General features: G+C 43.7%; 2 protein-coding genes across 5 annotated transcripts in view; both read left to right on the top strand.

Annotated features, from left to right (window-relative positions):
* LOC137631117 (plasmolipin-like) overlaps positions 1 to 21,437 on the top strand; it is a 232,385-nt gene that overhangs the window by 56,488 nt on the left and 154,460 nt on the right. The window lies entirely within an intron of this gene.
* LOC137631115 (uncharacterized) overlaps positions 1 to 21,437 on the top strand; it is a 104,021-nt gene that overhangs the window by 20,120 nt on the left and 62,464 nt on the right. For both annotated transcript variants that reach the window (XM_068362765.1, XM_068362766.1), the window contains exons 5-9: positions 9,762 to 9,896; positions 13,789 to 13,959; positions 14,219 to 14,362; positions 20,089 to 20,233; positions 20,755 to 20,882. In XM_068362765.1, coding sequence (XP_068218866.1) covers positions 9,762 to 9,896; positions 13,789 to 13,959; positions 14,219 to 14,362; positions 20,089 to 20,233; positions 20,755 to 20,882 — 723 coding nt within the window. The remainder of the gene's footprint in view (positions 1 to 9,761; positions 9,897 to 13,788; positions 13,960 to 14,218; positions 14,363 to 20,088; positions 20,234 to 20,754; positions 20,883 to 21,437) is intronic.

The raw sequence follows: 21,437 nt of genomic DNA, 5'->3' as shown, positions 1-21,437 counted from the left end.
TCCTGCTAGGTTGGTCAAATCTAGATGTACGCTTTTCCGCCTTTCAAGACCCTGTACAAAGTGCTACAAAAGTTTGTAACAAGCGAAGGAACCAGAATGACCTTGATAGCCCCCTTCTGGCCCTCAAGAGAATGGTTCACAGAGGTACTGGAATGGATGGTGGACACTCCCAGAAACCTCCCTTTGCGAGTATATTTACTCAAACAACCCCACTTGGTAAGACACCATTAAAGTCTCCAAAGTCTTTGACTAACTGCCTTCAGACTATCGAAAGACTCACAAGAGCTAGAGGCTTTTCGAAGGAGGCAGCTAGAGCGATTACAAGAGCTAGAAGGTCTTCAACCATCAGAGTCTATCAATCCAAGTGGGAAGTTTTCAGGGAAAGGTGCAGGATCAACTCTGTTTCCTCTTCCAGTACCTCTGTAGCTCAAATTGCGGACTTCCTTTTATTCCTGAGAAGGAAACGAAGTTTTTCTACATCAACTATCAAGGGATACAGGAGTAGGTTGGCGACTGTATTTAGGCACAGAAACCTGGACCTTTCAAATAATAAGGATCTACAAGAACTAATTAAATCCTTTGAGACAACAAGGAATGGCACCAAGATTCACCAGCTTGGAATCTGGATGTTGTTTTAAAATTTCTGATGAGTGACAGGTTTGAACCCCTGCACTCTACATCTCTGAAGGACCTCACGATGAAAACCCTTTTCTTGGTTAGTCTGGCAACAGCCAAGAGGGTTAGTGAAGTCCATGCATTCAGTAGAAATGTGGGTTTTCAAGATGATAAAGTGATCTGCTCATTGCAGTTGGGTTTTCTCGCTGAGAATGAGCGCCCTTCCCAACCTTGGCCTAAGGCCTTTCAGATTTCGCACCTGGCGGACGTGGTTGGAAATGAGTTAGAGAGAGTTTTATGTCCAGTAAGACCCCTCAAATTTTACTTAGACAGAACGAAAAAGTCAAGAGGCAAGTCGGAAGCACTGTGGTGCTCGGTGAAGAAACCCTCCTTGCAAACGTCTAAGAATGCCCTGTCATACTTTATCAGACTTTTAATTAAAGAGGCTCATTCTCATTGCAGTGAGGCAGACTTTAGTCTTTTAAAGGTCAAGACTCACGAAGTGAGAGCTGTGGCAACCTCGGTGGCATTCAAACAAAATCGTTCGGTGCAAAGCATTATGGACACAACCTTTTGGAGAAGCAAATCTGTGTTCGCTTCACACTATTTGAGAAATGTCCAGACTATATGAGGACCAATACACTCTGGGACCGTTTGTAGCAGCAGGTACAGTGGTGGAGGAAGAATCCACCACTACTTTCCCATAATCCTAATACCTTTTCTCCTCTTGGAACTTTCATTTGGTGTTTTTATGGTTGTGGAGATTGCGACAGTCTTCCGCAATCATTGATTTGTCAGGTGGTCTATTTTGTTCCTTGAGAGCTCCTCAGAAATGGGTATTAGAGGAGGCTTTGTCACAGAGAGGTGTGATCACCGGTTGGCAGCTCCTAGGGATCTTCAGCCCCTTGAGAGGACCGCTGGATCTCATAAGGAAAGCAGACATAATGGCAGAGTATCATTGAAGTCAGCTTCCTTATCAGATATGAACCCTTAAGTGTGTTTTGTATTTAAACTCTTAAGCAGAATTCCAACTATATTGGCTGTGTCTAACCCTCCACCAAAGGTGTTAATCAGCTATATATATAACCACCAGGTAAGTCTTGTTTAAAAATTTTATTTTCATTATAAAATAAATTTTTGAACATACCTGGTGGTTATATATCACATACATACATATACCAAAGGCACTTCCCCCAATTTTGGGGGTTAGCCGACATCAACAATGAAACAAAAAAAAAAGGGGGGGGGACCTCTACTCTCTACGTTCCTCCAGCCTAACCAGGGACTCAGCCAAGTTCAGCTGGTACTGCTAGGGTGAAACAGCCCAACCTCCCACATTATCCACCACAGATGAAGCTTCATAACACTGAATCCCCTACTGCTGCTACCTCCGCGGTCATCTAAGGCACCGGAGGAAGCAGCAGGGCCTACTGGAACTGCGTCACAATCGCTCTCCATTCATTCCTATTTCTAGCACGCTCTCTTGCCTCTCTCACATCTATCCTCCTGTCACCCAGAGCTTTCTTCACACCATCCATCCACCCACCCAAACCTTGGCCTTCCTCTTGTACTTCTCCCATCAACTCTTGCATTCATCACCTTCTTTAGCAGACAGCCATTTTCCATTCTCTCAACATGGCCAAACCACCTCAACACATTCATATCCACTCTAGCCGCTAACTCATTTCTTACACCCGTTCTCACCCTCACCACTTCGTTCCTAACCCTATCTACTCGAGATACACCAGCCATACTCCTTAGACACTTCATCTCAAACACATTCAATTTCTGTCTCTCCATCACTTTCATTCCCCACAACTCCGATCCATACATCACAGTTGGTACAATCACTTTCTCATACAGAACTCTCTTTACATTCATGCCCAACCCTCTATTTTTTACTACTCCCTTAATTTCCCCCAATACTTTGCAACCTTCATTGACTCTCTGACGTACATCTGCTTCCACTCCACCATTTGCTGCAACAACAGACCCCAAGTACTTAAATTGATCCACCTCCTCAAGTAACTCTCCATTCAACATGACATTCAACCTTGCACCACCTTCCCTTCTCGTACATGGTTATATATACTGTACTGTAATTAAAATCCCCCCCTCCTCCTCTCTAGAGACTAGAGGCATGGAAGGTATGGATACCGCTGGAATTTTTAGGTACCTTGCTAGAGGCGCGCGTGTAGCACACCTGGCTATCCAATCGGCGATTGGTGCGAGTTTTGAATTTTCTGCCGTGATGTCAGGGACGTAAGCTATATATATAACCACCAGGTAAGTATGTTCAAAAATTTATTTTTCAATATTAAACTTACCCGGTGATCATATAGCTGTCAGCTCTGCTGCCCGACAGAAAAACCTAAGGACAAAATACGCCAGCGATCGCTATACAGGTGGGGGTGTACATCAACAGCGCCATCTGTCGAGCAGGTACTCAAATACTCCATGTCAACACAGAACCAATTTTCTCTCTGTCGTGCCACCGGCAAGACCTACTAAATACGCTGTTGTTTTCTGGATTGATTTTCACGTTATTTGGTGAAGTATTCATTCCTGGTTATTAGCTATCGCTGTGCAGAAGTTATCTTCAATACTTCCTTGCATTCTTTTATTGAATTTTGGATTATTTGTTGACGACTTGGATAGATTTTGAATTCCCCCCTTTGACTAATTCAAGATGTCTGACCCTTCTCAAGTCCCCAAGTACAGGAAGTGTAGCGCTAGGGACTGTTCAAGGCGTCTTCCGAAGGCCTCTATCGATCCGCACACCATTTGTTCCAATTGTAGGGGTAAAGCCTGTCAATTGGAAGATCGATGTGAGGAATGCGTTGGGCTTTCGGAATTCGATTTTCAAGAATTCCTGAAATATGCACGTAGGCTAGAGAAGGATAGAATCAGGAGGAGTTCGTCTCGCTCAGTTGATTTTTCCTCTCCCCATGCCCCACAACCTATTCCTTCCCCTGTAGTGGTTGCACCCGACCCCCCTGCTAGCTCTCATCAACCTTCGATGGCAGATATGATGCGTGCCATCCAGGCTCTGGGTGAGAGAGTCGAGTCATTGGCGAATGACCGCAATCAACTCATGGCTGACGTCAGGGAGTTGAAAGGTAAAAGTGCAGTGGGAAGTGAAGTGAGTGTTAGTGCTGTGAAAAGTGTCAGTGTTACGCATGAGGGTGCGTCTGTTCGTGCCTGTCGTCCTCCCAGTCCGGGACCTCTTGCAAGCTCCCAAGCCCAGGGGAGAAGCAATGTCGTACGACCAAAGGGCTCGACAGGCTTTAATCAGCGGACAGATGTTCCCTCCGTGGTTTCGGACGTATCTTGCCTAGATCGTCCCACCCACAAGAAGACGAGTGAGCCCGTTCATTCCTCGTCTGCGGAAGAGGTTTCACGCCAGAAACGATGGACCAAGGTCTCACGGCCTCTTAAACGCAAGGTCCCTTCCGAGCAAGTCCAACGGCCCAGGTGTAGCCACTGGGTCAGTTCGGACTCGCTGCAGTCCTCCTCCGACTGCACACCTCCTAAGAGAGGCAAAGTGGTACCGCAACAGGCAGTAACTCCGTCTGTTGCCGCACCAGCTGCTGTAGACCCTAAGTGGTCTTTGCTACAGTCTATGCAGACTCAGTTAGCTTCCTTTATGCAGGAGTATCGTGCGGAGAAGGTTGACGCTGCACCCGTTAGCCTACAACCAACCACGGTTGTGCGCCCAGCAGACGCTGAGGCTGCCTGCTCCCACACACCAGCTGTGAGAGCTCCACCACCCATGCGCAGTCGACCCTGCCAGACGCATGTTGACGTTCACCGACGCACGGAACCCTCCGTTGACGTTCGTGTGCTACCACAACAACAGGAGGGTGGAGTTAAGTTGCCGTGTTTTGACACGGTGCGTCAGCCTCCGCAACCCACGGTGGTCTCCGCTATCCGACCACAGTCAGGAGTAGACGCTTTGCGTCCCCACTCAGCTATGGTTGTTGCCAGTTCTCAGACTGACCAACAGTTCCATGACGTTGGGTCCAGTGCAGCCACGCATGCACCCGTGCTGCCGGACTCAGCCGTCCAGCTTTTACCTACTCCTTTGCCGCTTCCTCCTCAACATTCAGACGATGGACTCTCTGATGATGACGAAGCTGCACATCTTGACGACCAACACTCGGACATCGACGAACCCAAGACCACGCCTCCCTCCTTAGACTTTAGGAAAGTGCTTGCGCTGTTCAAGGATTTATATCCGGATCAGTTTGTGTCTGCAGCACCACGCTCGCCTCCCTCTGAGTTCGCTTTAGGCATGCAGTCAGCAGCACCTGCCTTTACGAAGCTCGTACTCGCTCGCTCGTCCAAGAGAGCTTTAAGGGTACTGGGAGAGTGGTTGCAGTCCAAAAAGCAACTTGGGAAGACAACCTTCATGTTTCCCCCGGCCAAGCTTGCTTCCAGATCTAGCGTCTGGTATGCCACGGGAGAAGTTCTCGGCTTGGGAGTTCCTGCCTCTGCCCAGGGCGACTTCTCAAGTCTGGTAGACTCTCCCCGCAGGCTGGCTATGAGACGCTCCAAGATTTGCTGGACTCCTTCGGATATGGACCATCTTATGAAAGGAGTTTTCCGTGCATTCGAAGTCTTTAACTTCTTGGACTGGTGTTTGGGAGCGTTGAGCAGGAAGACCTCCCCTTCTGACAAGGAAACTTCCATGCTCATTATGTCCTGCATGGACAAAGCCATACGGGATGGTTCTAGTGAGCTTGCGGCTTCTTTCGTGTCCGGGGTCCTCAAGAAGCGGGATCACCTTTGCTCCTTCTTGTCAGCTGGAGTCACCCCATGTCAAAAGTCGGAACTTATGTTTGCTCCGCTCTCGAAGTGTCTCTTCCCTGAAGAGTTGATCAAGGAGATTGCCGCCTCCTTGATCCAGAAAGACACTCATGACCTGGTGGCGTCATCCGCACGCAAAGCCACCCCTTCGCCCTCCGTGCCTAGACCCAGGATGGACACTCCAGCGTCAAGGTTCATTCCGCCCTTTCGTGGCAGAGCCTCCAGCAGAGGAGGTGCTCGTGCCGAAAGTCAACGTGGGAGCAAGAAGAAGGGTTCCAAGTCCTCTAGAGGCAGAGTCTGACTGCCACCTTCTTCAGACAGCAGTGGGAGCCAGGCTCAAGAACTACTGGCAGGCCTGGGAGAACAGGGGCGCAGACGCACAGTCTGTGAAGCTACTCAGAGAGGGGTACAGGATTCCATTCTTGTGCAAGCCCCCTCTAGCAACAACTCCCTTCGACCTCTCTCCCAGGTACAGAGAGGAGGACAAGAGACTAGCTTTACAGCAAGAGGTGTCTCTCTTACTACAAAAGGGAGCGGTAGTCATAGTCCGGGACCATCAATCCCCGGGCTTCTACAACCGTCTCTTCTTAGTGGCGAAGAAGACAGGAGGGTGGAGACCGGTGCTAGACGTCAGTGCTCTGAATGTCTTTGTCACAAAGCAGACGTTCACCATGGAGACGACAAAGTCGGTTCTAGCATCGGTCAGGAAGGAAGACTGGATGGTCTCGTTAGACCTAAAGGACGCTTACTTTCACGTCCCCATCCACCCAGATTCCCAACCTTTTCTAAGGTTCGTTTTCGGGAAGGTTGTATACCAGTTCCAAGCCCTGTGCTTTGGCCTAAGCACGGCTCCTCTTGTTTTTACCAAACTGATGAGGAATATTGCCAAATTCCTGCATTTAGCAGACATCAGAGCCTCCCTCTATTTGGACGACTGGCTTTTAAGAGCTGCGTCAAGTCGTCGCTGTCTGGAGAATCTAAAATGGACTCTGGATCTGACCAAGGAATTGGGTCTCCTGGTCAATATGGAAAAGTCCCAACTTGTCCCATCCCAAACTATAGTGTACCTAGGAATGGAGATTCAGAGTCAAGCTTTTCGGGCTTTTCCGTCGGCCCCCAGAATCAGTCAAGCCCAAGAATGCATCCAGAACATGCTGAAGAAGGACCGATGTTCAGTCAGACAGTGGATGAGTCTGATAGGGACGCTTTCATCACTGGACCAGTTCATCGCGTTAGGGAGACTCCACCTCCGACCCCTTCAATTTCACCTAGCTGTTCACTGGAGAAAGGACAAGACGCTAGAAGCGGTCTCGGTTCCTATTTCCGAGAAGATGAAGTCTTCACTGACTTGGTGGAAGAACAACATTCTCCTCAGGGAGGGTCTGCCACTGGCTGTTCAGACCCCCAACCACCTTCTCTTCTCGGACGCATCGGACACGGGCTGGGGTGTGACATTGGACGGTCGGGAATGCTCGGGCACGTGGAATGCGGATCAAAGAACGTTGCACATCAACTGCAAGGAGCTACTGGCAGTTCATCTGGCCTTGAGAAGCTTCAAGTCCCTCCTTCTAGGCAAGGTGGTGGAGGTGAACTCCGACAACACCACAGCCTTGGCGTACATCTCCAAGCAAGGAGGGACTCATTCGATGACGTTGTACGAGATCGCAAGGGACCTCCTCACCTGGTCAAGAGATCGAAACATATCCCTAGTAACGAGGTTCATTCAAGGCGACATGAATGTCATGGCAGACCGCCTCAGCCGGAAGGGTCAAATCATCCCAACAGAGTGGACCCTTCACAAGAATGTATGCAACAGACTATGGGCCTTGTGGGGTCAGCCTACCATAGATCTGTTCGCAACCTCGATGACCAAGAGGCTCCCAATTTATTGCTCACCGATTCCGGACCCGGCAGCAGTTCACATAGATGCCTTTCTTCTGGATTGGTCCCATCTAGACCTTTATGCGTTCCCCCCGTTCAAGATTGTCAACAGAGTACTGCAGAAGTTCGCCTCTCACGAAGGGACAAGGTTGACGTTGGTTGCTCCCCTCTGGCCCGCGAGAGAATGGTTCACCGAGGTACTGCAATGGCTAGTAGACGTTCCCAGAACACTTCCTCTAAGAGTGGACCTTCTGCGTCAGACGCATGTAAAGAAGGTACACCCAAGCCTCCACGCTCTTCGTCTGACTGCCTTCAGACTATCGAAAGACTCTCGAGAGCTAGAGGCTTTTCGAAGGAGGCAGCCAGAGCGATTGCTAGAGCAAGGAGGACATCCACTCTCAAAGTCTACCAGTCGAAGTGGGAAGTCTTCCGAAGCTGGTGCAAGTCGAGATCAGTATCCTCAACCAGTACCTCTGTAACTCAGATAGCTGACTTCCTTTTATACCTAAGGAAGGAAAGATCCCTTTCAGCTCCCACGATCAAGGGTTACAGAAGCATGTTGGCAGCAGTCTTCCGTCACAGAGGCTTAGATCTTTCCAACAACAAAGATCTACAGGACCTCCTTAAGTCTTTTGAGACCTCGAAGGAGCGTCGGTTGGCCACACCAGGTTGGAACTTAGACGTGGTACTAAGATTCCTTATGTCAGCAAGGTTCGAACCACTTCAATCAGCCTCTTTTAAAGATCTCACTTTGAAGACTCTTTTCCTCGTCTGCTTAGCAACAGCGAAAAGAGTCAGTGAGATACACGCCTTCAGCAGGAACATTGGATTTACATCTGAAACGGCTACATGTTCCTTACAGCTTGGTTTTTTAGCAAAAAACGAACTTCCTTCTCGTCCTTGGCCCAAATCGTTCGATATTCCAAGCCTTGCTAATTTGGTTGGAAATGAACAAGAAAGAGTACTATGCCCTGTAAGAGCTCTTAAGTACTATTTGAGACGTACTAAACCATTACGTGGACAGTCAGAAGCTTTATGGTGCGCCATTAAGAAACCTTCTTTACCTATGTCGAAGAATGCAGTTTCTTATTATATCAGACTTTTGATTCGAGAAGCTCATTCCCATCTGAATGAGGAGGACCATGCTTTGCTGAAGGTAAGGACACATGAAGTTAGAGCTGTCGCAACTTCAGTGGCCTTCAAACAAAACAGATCTCTGCAAAGTGTAATGGATGCAACCTATTGGAGAAGCAAGTCAGTGTTCGCATCATTTTACCTTAAAGATGTCCAGTCTCTTTACGAGAACTGCTACACCCTGGGACCATTCGTAGCAGCGAGTGCAGTAGTGGGTGAGGGCTCAACCACTACATTCCCATAATCCCATAACCTTTTTAATCTTTCTCTTGAAATGTTTTTTATTGTTGTTTTTTGGGTTGTCCGGAAGGCTAAAAAGCCTTTCGCATCCTGGTTGATTTGGCGGGTGGTCAAATTCTTTTCTTGAGAAGCGCCTAGATTAGAGGTTTTGATGAGGTCCTTTAGTATGGGTTGCAACCCTTCATACTTCAGCTCCTAGGAGTCGCTCAGCATCCTATGAGGATCGCGAGGCTCAGTAAGGAAGACGTACTTAAAAAGGCAGAGTAATTGTTCAAGTCGACTTCCTTACCAGGTACTTATTAATTTTATGTTTGTTATTTTGAATAACTGCTAAAATGAAATACAAAATACTTAGCTCTTAATGTTAACATATATGCTGGTCTCTACCCACCCCCCTGGGTGTGAATCAGCTATATGATCACCGGGTAAGTTTAATATTGAAAAATGTTATTTTCATTAGTAAAATAAATTTTTGAATATACTTACCCGGTGATCATAAATTAAAGGACCCACCCTTCCTCCCCAATAGAGACCCAGTGGACCGAGGAGAAAATTGGTTCTGTGTTGACATGGAGTACTTGAGTACCTGCTCGACAGATGGCGCTGTTGATGTACACCCCCACCTGTATAGCGATCGCTGGCGTATTTTGTCCTTAGGTTTTTCTGTTGGGCAGCAGAGCTGACAGCTATATGATCACCGGGTAAGTATATTCAAAAATTTATTTTACTAATGAAAATAACATTTTATAATGAAAATAAAATTTTCCTTTGCATACAGACCTGTAGCACTTTAATTACACTGGCCTGCCAGCACCAACCCCCTAAGTCCTGTATGTATTGAATAAAAAGTGACGGGTAGTCACTAGTGCTGGTGGGAGCGGTGGGTAAACACCCCCCCCCTCCCCCGCTACCCCCGCTAACTACCGGTGGGTAGGTAAACCCTGTTTAATTTCGGTTTCGACTAGTTTTCAGCTCTGTCGAAATAAAAAAGCTGTATTAAAGAGCTACAGGTTTGTATGCTAGGGAAAATACAAATTACTCCACAATTTGTTATATATAAAAAGTACTTTACCTTATTTCAGGCACTTAAGACATATTCTGAAGCAGCATTTCAGTCACCATCAGGAAAGAAATTGCATGGCGATCTGGTTGGCTTGTGTCATCGTTTGTTTGCCATAACATCTGCCATTGGAATTCAACCCCCTAGGAAAATAGAGGTTAGTTTTGAGTGTAATTTTAGCTTTTTTTTACACCCTAAATAAGAATAATAGCTCTAAGTTGTCCTTTTGTTAACTATTTTGAGAACAGTATTGTAGTTATATGTTCAATTAATGGCCTAGATGTACCTAAACAGAGGGTATTATCATTGCTGATTTCTTTATTCTCCCATATTCTTTGGTAATGTGCATTTCCCAATACTGGATCCTCTTCAGATTGTTGGTTGAATGGTTCACTGATAGCTGTATGGAAACCGAGTGCCATATCATAGTACAAAATATTCATTTGATTGTATCATGTAGTCTCCTTGCATCTTCTGCTATTGTTCTTATTAACAGGTTATCAGTAGATTTGTTTTGGTCCTTTATTTGTTTAATATAGGTAATATAAACATTCTCCTGTAACCTTTTAATATACTGTACCATTAATTCAATTACTTGAGAGTACAGTTTCATCAAACTAGTAATGTGTATCTTTTTATAGTATAAATTAATTGAAGACTATCATTTCCTTATTTGCACTAGTACTGCCCAACCCAATTAGAAAAGAAAATTAAGGAGTACTATTTTGTTCTTACTCCCAAACAAACCTTTCATCCTTTAAAATGTGGATATATCTTCAGTGCCTCTGTAACTGCCACTGAATCATTAATAAGGGAGCTGGTTAATGACAGGTAGTGCAACAAGGACGCTCCACCCACGTACTTGTCGCAGAATAACCACATCTGTCTTTGGTTGCAAGTGCAGACATAACGTCACGGTCTTCTCTTTACTGTTGAATCTTTTCTTACAGTCATTTGTGATAAGTGTTGGTTTATTATTCTTGTGAGTGTTCTTGATCGTAAGCAGAAGGGCACTGAAAGGTAAACATGTGGTGAAGTGAATTTTGTTCCTATGAGGATACAAGCCATTTAAATTCCATTTGTTGCCTACCTTTGTGATTAGGTGACGTTAAGCAGACCCCTTCTCCCCTTTGGAATGTTGATTTTGCTCTACCAATTAAGAAGGCAATGAATTCAGAGCAAAACTCGTATCGCTTTGGTAGCTTCTTTGTCTCAGGAGGGGGTTACCTGTTTCAGAGTGAGTTTCCCCCTACCTGCATGCTTGATGGTGAAACTTTTAATACCTGGTCCCGATAGTGTTCCCCAGATGGTGATGTCCATGTTGCAGTGTCAGTGAGTATTCTCAGTGCTCCCTTGTGACAAAAAACCAAAGTGTAGTGAGTTGTGTGGCAGTGGAAGAAGCTCTTGTAGCTTCCTCCTCAGAGAGAGACAGTCATTATCAGTAGTCCAAACAATTTTTCCTGTGTGAAGGAAGAATGATTGACAAGGGGAAGGAGAGTTCACTCCCTCCCTCCCCCTCCGCTATTCTCTTTATCTTAAATTTCTTTCTTGAAAAGACTATGATGAAGATAGTTGCGTGGGAAGGCCTTTTGCTGAAATTTCCTTGGGACTCATAGTGATCGCTCTCTTTCTTCGGGAGTGAGTGAAAGCACTCACCAGCTAACTGGTATCTTCTGGGTTAGTCAAGTGAGCCTAACCGGTGTTACAGTTACCGTTATTTCACCAAGAACAGATGAGCGGTCCTACTCGGACTGAACATCAGCATTGTTAGCCAAGGAAGGTAGGGAGTGTATGTGACCAATTTCTTGATCCTATCGTGACATGAAGGATTGTTCTTTACCCTGGTGCTCACTGTGTATTGTATGGAACTCTTCCGCTGACTAGTACCTTCTTGGTCGGTTAGCGAGTGAGAGCTTGGTGTTAAAGCCATCACAGTTTCAGCATTTGCAGGTGAACGTTTGTACCTGGGCTGATGTCCATCACTATTTGTTAGACTGATAGGAGTATTGCTCACTGTACTTCCTCGTGGCAATACAGAGCTCACTTACAAACTGGTATCACTGAGGTTGGTTAGGAATCATGAGTCTAGTGTGACAATCACCACTGTTCCATCAGTTTCACGTGAATGGTCCTAACAGGACCGATCTCTACCATTGTGTAGGCTGATAAAGGTATCATATACACTACTCCTCGTCCAGTTACGTAGCATAACTGACTCAGTTCACACATCGACGATACCTGTAGGGACAGTTAGCAATTGTGAGTTTTGGGTAACTGCTACCTTTGTTCACCTTTGAGCCTCTACAGAATTATTTCACCTACCAGTACCTTGGAGTTGGTCAGAAAGGTGAGACTGATGCAACGTTGACCATTGTTTGCACTGGTATCAGGCAGTTGGTCCTTCTGGACCATATACCAACTCCTGGACAATTAAGGGTAAGGGTATACTGTCATGTGAAGATATCCTCCTCCTCTTCCTCTTCCCCTTCTGATTCTAACAATTTTTCTCAGAAGAGGTCCAGGAAGGCCAGTTGTAAAAAGTCATGTAGGACTCTTAATGACACTACATTTCCTCTGGAGAAATCTATGGATTCCTACTGGTCATTGGGGCCAGGATTACAGCCCCAGGCCATAATCCTGGAGCTGAGGCCTACCAACTGACTTGTCTATCCTGGTCATTGTCCTCAGAACACTGGTGTACCCACCTGCTGCTAACCTGAGGAGGGCATCCCAAGGGCTTTTCTCATCATCTCATTCAGAAAGATGAATATGGACTTGAATAATGTATTACTCAACCCATTTACTACTCCCACATTTTGCGCTGCTGTTAAATTGACACCGTTTCTAGTACTCTTCAGGCTCCCCGTGATGTTAAACTTAGTGGGATGGAGGTTCTTATACCTTCATTGTCTCACAGACTGTAGGGTGAAGAACCCAGTACCAGATGGTCTTGAACACCATTTCGGGACCTTCATGATCCTATCTCTCCATGTAAGCATGTAAATTGACACAAAGTTAGCTAGTGTCCTTCTGGGTACTGCAGTACTACTTGAGCAGGACTAGACACCTCACGTACAAGTGTCACAGCCTTCTCATTAGCCCTAGCAAAAACAGAAAGGTAGCGTCAAGACACTGTTCCTTCTGGCTTGGTGGTGAAACTGTTTGCTTTCCATCTCAAGTAAGGGCTCACAGGCCTTGCCCTGTCAGTAGTCTTTTGGTTTACCTGTCGGCGTACTTGGAACTGAGGGGTGCTATGAATCTGTCGGACCAACTTTGCCTCTCTGAACTTTTCCTTGGTTGCTGAGGTGGATGCTCAGTAGTTGTATAACACTCCCAGGCCCCAGCTCCCTCATGGGACTTAGTATACATCCCATCTAAGCAATGCATTCACCACATGTCTTAAGGAGATGTAGAACGACTGGCTCTTCTACCTCTTTCTTGTTCTTCTCTCAAAGGGAAGCAGCAACTGCAACCATTACACTCAGGTCGGACATTTGATGCTGGAAGATTACTTGACTGATCACCTTTCTTGCAGACTTGGTCTACCAAGATGCAATTCCTCCATCTTCTTGGCAAGAGGGAGGGTTGGTTGGTGTTTTATCAAATATATCTCTTGATTTGCATGGTTAGACAATGCTGATGCCATCTATTTGTTAGGGAGATAGGTTTCATAGGCCCTTTTACTAGCTACCTTTTAAGTCCGTACTAAACGATGCCCAAACAGCTTCTACATCCCTATAATTAGCTGTTAGGAGGTTGTTGGAGTCACTTTCCTCACTCCCATAAGGAACCAGGGAGGGAAAGAATTACTTTGTGACAGGCGGGTGGGTAGAATCTCCCCTCGAGCCACCTGTCGTTAACCAACAATCTTATTAACAGTTCAATGGCTGTCCCAGCTCTGCTGAAGAATTATCCTTATTTTGAATAACTCAGTATAGCTATGAAAAATACAAATTACTTTTTTAAATTGGCTATTTCTATATAAGGTACGAGCTCATGGTTTTTGCTGTATGTTAATTACCGCATATGTTTTGCATTTCCTTTTGCAGACACCACCAAGAGAGGATGAAGGGGAAACTGCAGACAGTAGCTTTGATTCGTCTGCACTACCATCTTCAGATCTTGATAACAGTAATATCGACATTCTACAACCTGAATATGTGAGAGAAAAATTGTTGGAAATAGCAAATAAAAACATGCAAATGAAAAGAAAGTCAAAGGTATTGTACATTATTATTATTAATCATAGTATAGAGTATTCAATTGATGAATAACCCTGATTGTTGTATGCCTTATGTGCCTGGCTTCTTTAGATTAGACCTTCATTTAAGAACAGATCCATTTCATTATCAGTATAGAAGCCTTAAAATGCAACTCAATTGCCTTTTTAATCTACTTTATATGGATATGATTTAGAATATTTAATTTCAGAATTCGTTATATATTTTAAACTCTTAATAATGAAAACATACTTTGCAGGAAAAGGATACCATTGGCCCAAAGAAACAAGAAATTATTTTGTCACCTTTGAAATTTAGTGGCAAAATTAAAAAAAATTTTCCAACGGAAGGTAAAATTCAAAGTGCTCAATTGTCACCAAAGAAATCTGCTAATTTTCATAAGGTTAGTATTGCCAAGTATTATTATTAAATGATATTTTATTAGGATAACAGAGATTGGCAAAAGTACATACCAATCTTGAAATATCTGTAGAATAGCATGGGTTTTTTTCCTATATTTTGATTAAAAGATTGTCATTATCATCATCTCTTCTTATGTCTATTGACGCTAAGAGCCTTGGTTAATTTTGCCAGTCACCTTTATCTTGAGCTTTTAAATTAATACTTCTCCATTTATCATCTCCCACCTCACGCTTCATAGTCCTCAGCCCTGTAGACCTTGGTCTTCTAACTCTTCTAGTGCCTTTTGGAGCCCAGTTGAAAGTTTGGTGAACTAATCTCTCTTGGGGAGTGCGAAGAGCAAGCCCAAATCATCTCCATCTACCCCTCACCATGATCTCATCCACATACAGTATAGCACTTGAGTAATTTCTCATAGTTTCATTTCTAATCCTCTCCTGCCATTTAACTCCCAATATCCTTCTGGGGGCTTTGTTCTCAAATCTACAAAATCTTTTGGTTATTGTTTCATCATCATATCAAAACTCAAAACTCATGTCCATACAGTAACAGCAATCTCACTACAGTGAACCCTCGTTTATCGCGGTAGATAGGTTCCAGACGCGGGCGCGATAGGTGAAAATCCGCGAAGTAGTGACATCATATTTACCTATTTATTTAACATGTATATTCGGACTTTTAAAACCTTCCCTTGTACGTAGTACTGTTAACAAACCACCCTTTAATGTACAGAACACTTAATGCATGTACTACAGCACCCTAAACTAAAACAGGCACAAATATTAAAGGCGATTTTATATCATGCGTTTCCTAAACACCTAAAAAGCACGATAAAAAATGGCAACCAATGTTTTGTTTACGTTCATCTCTGATCATAATGAAGAAACAAACTCATTTAGTGTACACATATATGTATAGGTTAGTTTTTGCATCGATTATATTGATTATACAGTACTGTATGTTGATTTTTTTATTACCAATGTTTTAGTTTACGTATTTTTCTTAGGACTTCCAAATGAAATCTTTTTCTTTATGACGCCGCCTGAAACGACGGCGTGTACGCTCAGTAAACAACCACGCTCAGAACAAACAAGGCATTTAACGCGCATGATGATAGTGATAAATAATGATACAGTACATACAGTATTTACAGTAAAAGCATTTACAAAATATGTTACCTTACAAATATAAATTATACAGTACCTGTACGTAGCAAAGCAGGAAAACAATTTGAGAGAGAGAGAGAGAGAGAGAGAGAGAGAGAGAGAGAGAGAGAGAGAGAGAGAGAGAGAGAGAGAGAGAGAGAGATTGTTTTACGTACGTACTGTAAATGTAAATTTTAAACAAAAAAAATATGATAGGTTACAACATGTAGACTTTTAAAACCTTCCCTTTAACTTAATGCATACAGTACGTACATTACTAAAGTATAAAACAGGTTAAAGTAAAAAATAAAGATTGTTACTGTACTCACCACGAAAGAAGTTGAAGAAAAACTTGAATGGTGATGGCGATGAATTTGCTGCACAGTAGAAATGATGATGATGAAGCTGATGATGTGTTCTACTGTGCAGTCAATGATAGTATTTTACGTCTCTTCAGACGGAGGTGTCTTTTCCTGGGACACCTCTTCAACTTCTTCCTGGGAAACTTCTTCAATTTCTTCCGAAGGCGTACTAGCAGGAGGAACTGGCTCTATTTTGCGAGGCTGGAAGAACATTGTGATCGGAAGTTGTTGCCGCTGCTTCTTTTTTCGATCCAAGAGCATCCTGTAGGGAGTCATGATGTCATCGACCTTATTGGAGAATTGCATCGAGCGAACCATATCCTCGTCCCACTCTTGTAACATTTCTTTCGCCTCCTTGATATGGTTGCAGAACTTGGCAAGCCGTTCTAATGTTAAGCCCGTTTCTTCGACATTTTCTTGGGTCTCTTCCTGGGTACCCTCACTCTCTTCCTCACTTGCCAATTTCGTCAGGTCTTCGAGGTCTGCGTCAGTTAGGGGCTGGGAATGGCAGTCCAACAACTCGTCGACGTCTTCAGTCGTCATGTCGCCAAACCCGTCACCTCCAATTATGGCAGCCAACTGCACAGATTTCCGTATTGCAGAGTGTTGGATTTCCGACGGAGTAAATCCCTTGTCGTCGTAAACAATATCGGGCCACAGCTTCTTCCAGCTCGCATTCACGGTTGCAGGTTTCATCTCTTGAAGTGCCTTTTGAATATTCTGCAGGCACGTGGCTATGGTGTACTGCCGCCAGTACGCCTTCAAGTTGAAATCTTCATCCTCGTCATCTTGGGCAGCATCCACACACGCAACGAGGTCCGCCAAGGTATTCTTCGTGTAGAGGGCCTTGAACGCCCTGATAACCCCCTGGTCCATCGGTTGAATTAATGACGTGGTGTTGGGTGGCAGGAACTCAACCTGAACGCCCTCACGCGACAGGTCAGTTGCGTGTCCACCAGCGTTATCCATAAGGAGAAGGATCTTGAATGGCAAGCCCTTCTCTAAGAGATATTCATGGACTTGCGGGATGAAACACTGGTGGAACCAGTTGGAGGTCAGCATCTTCGTAATCCATGCTTTTTGATTATGCATCCAGTACACGGGAAGGAGATTCTTATTTTTATTTTTCAAAGCGCGAGGATTTTTCGACTTATAAATAAGCCCCGGCTTTAACAAAAATCCAGCAGCATTGCCACACATCACGAGGGTAACGCGATCCTTGAATGCCTTAAAGCCAGAGGCTTTTGCTTCCTCTTTGAACAGGAAAGTTCGCGACGGCATTCTCTTCCAAAACAAGCCGGTTTCATCCATATTAAACACTTGTTCCGGCTTGTATCCACCTTCAGCGATAATGTTCTTGAAAGTCTGGTTCACGTAAGTTTCAGCAGCGGCAGTGTCAGCGGAAGCAGACTCCCCATGCAGGGAAACGCTTTTCAGGGCGAAGCGTTTCTGAAACTTCGCGAACCATCCTTTGCTTGCGGAAAAATGTTTCTGAGGCTGGGAATCAGTGGATGTCCCTGGTTGAGGATCATCTGCATCATCATCATCTTCAGCATGGTTGCCGTCGTCGTCTTTAGGTTCCTTTGCAGCAAAATTCTCATATAAGCTCAAAGCCTTTGTTTGGATGGTGTTCGTATCCAACGCTATGTTCTTCTTCCGGCAGTCGGCAATCCACACAGCTAAAGCACCTTCCATGCGTACGATCGTTTTATTACGCGTTGTAACGACTCGCTTCGCTGATCTGCTAAAGGTGATTGCAGCAGTCTTTCTAATGTTCGCCTCGTCCTTTTTGATATAGCGAACGGTGGATTCGTTGATGCCAAAATGGCGGCCGGCGGCCGCGTAACCTTTACAATCTTTTAACATGTCGAGAAGCGTAACCTTCTCAGCTATCGTCATCATCCTTCGGTGGCGTTTAGGCTCACTACCAGCCTTACTAGAAGCAGAACGCTTGGGAGGCATTGTACAGTAGGATTTAACAGAAAGTTCAACAAAAAGTTCAACTTAAAACAGTCGCACACAGCACAGATTAAACTTCACAAACTTAAGAACGTCTACTCAGCAATACGCGGAAAGAGAAAGTGAACGATCCAGCCCCGCGAGAACTTTGATGCTGCGGGTAGAAGATGCGGGCAAAACACCAATCACAGGCTAGATAACAAAACTTGAGTTCTGATTCGTCATCTATCAGCGCTTGAACCAATCACAACCCGTCTTACAGTACTATGATGCGTTGGTTACTCATAGAAGATGCCCCGCGCATAATGAACGTACGTAGATTAAGTACAATACCGTAATAATAATAAATAATGATAATAATACTGTACAGTAATAATAATAATAATAATGATAATAATAATAACAATAATAATTTTATTAACAACAACAACAATAATAATAATAATAACAATAATAATAAAAATTTACGTACGCTATTTTACGCCTCTCTCTCTCTCTCTCTCTCTCTCTCTCTCTCTCTCTCTCTCTCTCTCTCTCTCTCTCTCTCTCTCTCTCTCGTATGCTTACAGTATTCGAAATGTGATTTTTGCAACAAAGAATATTATTGGATGCAGTACTGTACTACGTACGTATACATACAAAAGATTCATGGAAAAGAAGCACATCCATTACAGTACACACCATTCTAATATGGTATGACTGCATCTGATTTGCGTTTCATGTTCGATTTAATTTTACTACGTACTGAATTATCGTATGATCACATTCTCTTTTCGTGTTTTATTTCTTTCTGTGCTGAATTATATATCATATGTAATGCAATGAACAATCAGTAAGAGCAGATATTACTAATTACAGTATTAATGGAATTACAGGTAACAAAATATCGTATTTGGTTGTCTTCAGATTTCGCGGTATTTTCGAATTTTCCGGAAAATCCGCGATATGTATATATATATGGGTTATGGGAAAACCCCGCGAAGTGGTGAATCCGCGATTGTCGAACCGCGAAGTAGCGAGGGTTCACTGTAAACTGATATATATCCTGATTTTTAGGTGTAATTTCAAGTGATTTGATTTCCAAATATTACTTAACTTTGCCATTGGCTGATTTGCTTTTTTCAATCTTTCATCAAACTTCAATTCTAAAGACCCTGTATTAGAGGTCATAGTTCCTAAATATTTAAATGATGATTCTTAATTAATCCTTTCTCCTTCCAATGATATTTCATCTTCCATTGCATAGTCCATTCTCATCATCTGTCTTTCTTCTCTTTATCTTGAGCCCAACCTCATATAATGTTTCATGCATTCTGGTAAGCATGTATTGCAAATCCTATGGTGTTCTGCTAATAATAATAGCATCATCAGCATACTGTAGGTCAGCTAATATCCTATTACCAATCCTGTCAAATCCTTGTCCACCATCCCCAACTGTTGTATGCATTACAAAATCCATGAGGAGGATAAACAGCTTAGGTGACAAGACTTTCCCTTGGAGTACTCCACTGTTCATTGGAAATTCATTTGATCGGACTCCACTAACATTAACTTTGCTCTTGCAATGTTCATGAACAGCCTTAATCAGATTTACATACTTAAGAGGAATTCCATATAATAATGCAGGACTCTCCACAAAATTGGCCGGTGCACACTATCAAAGGCTTTTCATAATCCACAAATGCTATCAAAAGTGGATTTCTATATTCTACACACTGTTTTACCAATATCAATTTCATTGTTTCTCTTTTTTTATCCTCAATTTAAGGGGTACGTGTTAAGGATAATTTTTAGCAGGAACTTTTCATTTTCATTATTCCTGTGTTCTCCTAAAATTGAGGATGAAAAAGAAGAAACAGTGAAATTGATATTGTAATATGATTTTATTATCCAGTCACTATGTATCAGGAGTACTGTAATGACCATTCTTTCAGATGCAATGTACTCCCTGAAGAGTAAAAATGTACCCCACATTGGGAACCTCGGCTGTAGAGTAATAGATTCCAACCTTGGTACACCATAAACATTACTCGAGGATGTCATATTTTTGTATTTGTAATTGTAGATTAGCCATGCTGGAAAAGTTTAGTGCCTCAAAGTAAGCACCTTGTATTTACTGTACAGTAAATCTATTCTTACATTTTCTGTCCTGTAATTTTATTCTTTTTAAAACCTAATACATATGTTGTAATATATGAACGCAGTAGGAATGTTTTAAATAGTAGATTTAAATTTTATACCAGGTGAAATTTTCCGGAGGTATTGAGGGATACCGAGGTAGAGGAAATGAAGCAAATTTTGGTCTTCCTAACGCTGATTCAGCTCACACACCTCCTGTGACGATAGAGAAACCTTCGACACATCCAAAAAAACAGGTGAATTCAGAAGGTATGACATTATTTTTGTTATATAGTTTAATGAGACCATTGAGCTGAAATTTTACTAGGCTTTCTAGAAGGTATAAAAATTTATGATACTATGTAATATATTAGATATAATAAATTTACTATGATTCATGTGCTTGCATTTTTTTATATCATTTCTTGCCCCGAGATCAATTAAAGTCCTGAACTTGAACACTGGATAATTATGTTTTATGTTTTTTCATATTGTTCTTCTTTGTCTGTATCTTTTCCCACTTTTATGTGGGGTCGATGTTTCTGGCCAGCGTTCTCCATTTACCTCTGTCCCACACTTCATCACCGGTTAATCCCTTTGATCGAAGGTTATCCTTGATAGTCCATCCACCTTCACTTTGGTCTCCCTCTCCTTCTCCTTCCCTGTACCTCCATTTCCATCACTCTCCTCCCAATCTTCTTCCTGTTCTTGGATGCAGCGCTCCCCAATTAAATTGGTATTGGATAATTTTTAGGAGGACCTTTTTATTTTATGAATTCTATTATTTCCAGGTACAGATATTAACATAAATGAACAAAATACCACTGGATGTAAACTGCAGGACCGCAACATGTTGGTTGAAGAGACTGCAAATGCAGTGGTGAACAGACTAATGCCACTTCTGGGTCAGGAGTCTGAGGTATGTTGCTTTTCTTTTCGTGTAGTGTGATATCAAGTATGTAATTGTTTCCTGAAATCTTACTTGTTCCAACATGGAGTACTTACCTCGAACTACTTTCTTAGGAGTATCTGGGATCTCCTCCCAACCGACCAGAATTTTGTGTAGTTTACCCTATCTCCGTTTTCTATGCGGGGGAACCTCTGGCGGAGGAATACGCGCCATGAGGTGACACGGGGTCAGAGAGCGTGCTCGCTCAGGTCTCGACCTCCAGTAAGTTTTCTGGTCGCAACATATTACATCTCGCCGCGCTCTCTTCACACAGTGCGACCCTTTGTGTCTCACGCGGTACCCACGTGGTCCCCTCGTGTTCAAACTTTACCTTATCCTACCTTTCCCTCTGTGTTCCTGTGTCGATTGGTGCTTTAGTGTTTCGTTATGGAGCATCCCCGCCGTTGCCCTGGGCCTATGGCCGGTAAATCTTGTGGGGCCTTTCTCTCCAAGCCGGAAGTCGACCCCCCACTCTTTGTGTTCGTCGTGTTGGGGCAGTGTTTGTTCCCCTACAGCCACATGTCC

The sequence above is a fragment of the Palaemon carinicauda genome, chromosome 39 (genome assembly GCF_036898095.1).
Source record: "Palaemon carinicauda isolate YSFRI2023 chromosome 39, ASM3689809v2, whole genome shotgun sequence".
NCBI classification, from domain to species: domain Eukaryota; kingdom Metazoa; phylum Arthropoda; class Malacostraca; order Decapoda; family Palaemonidae; genus Palaemon; species Palaemon carinicauda.
This window is presented reverse-complemented; position numbering and strand designations above follow the sequence as displayed.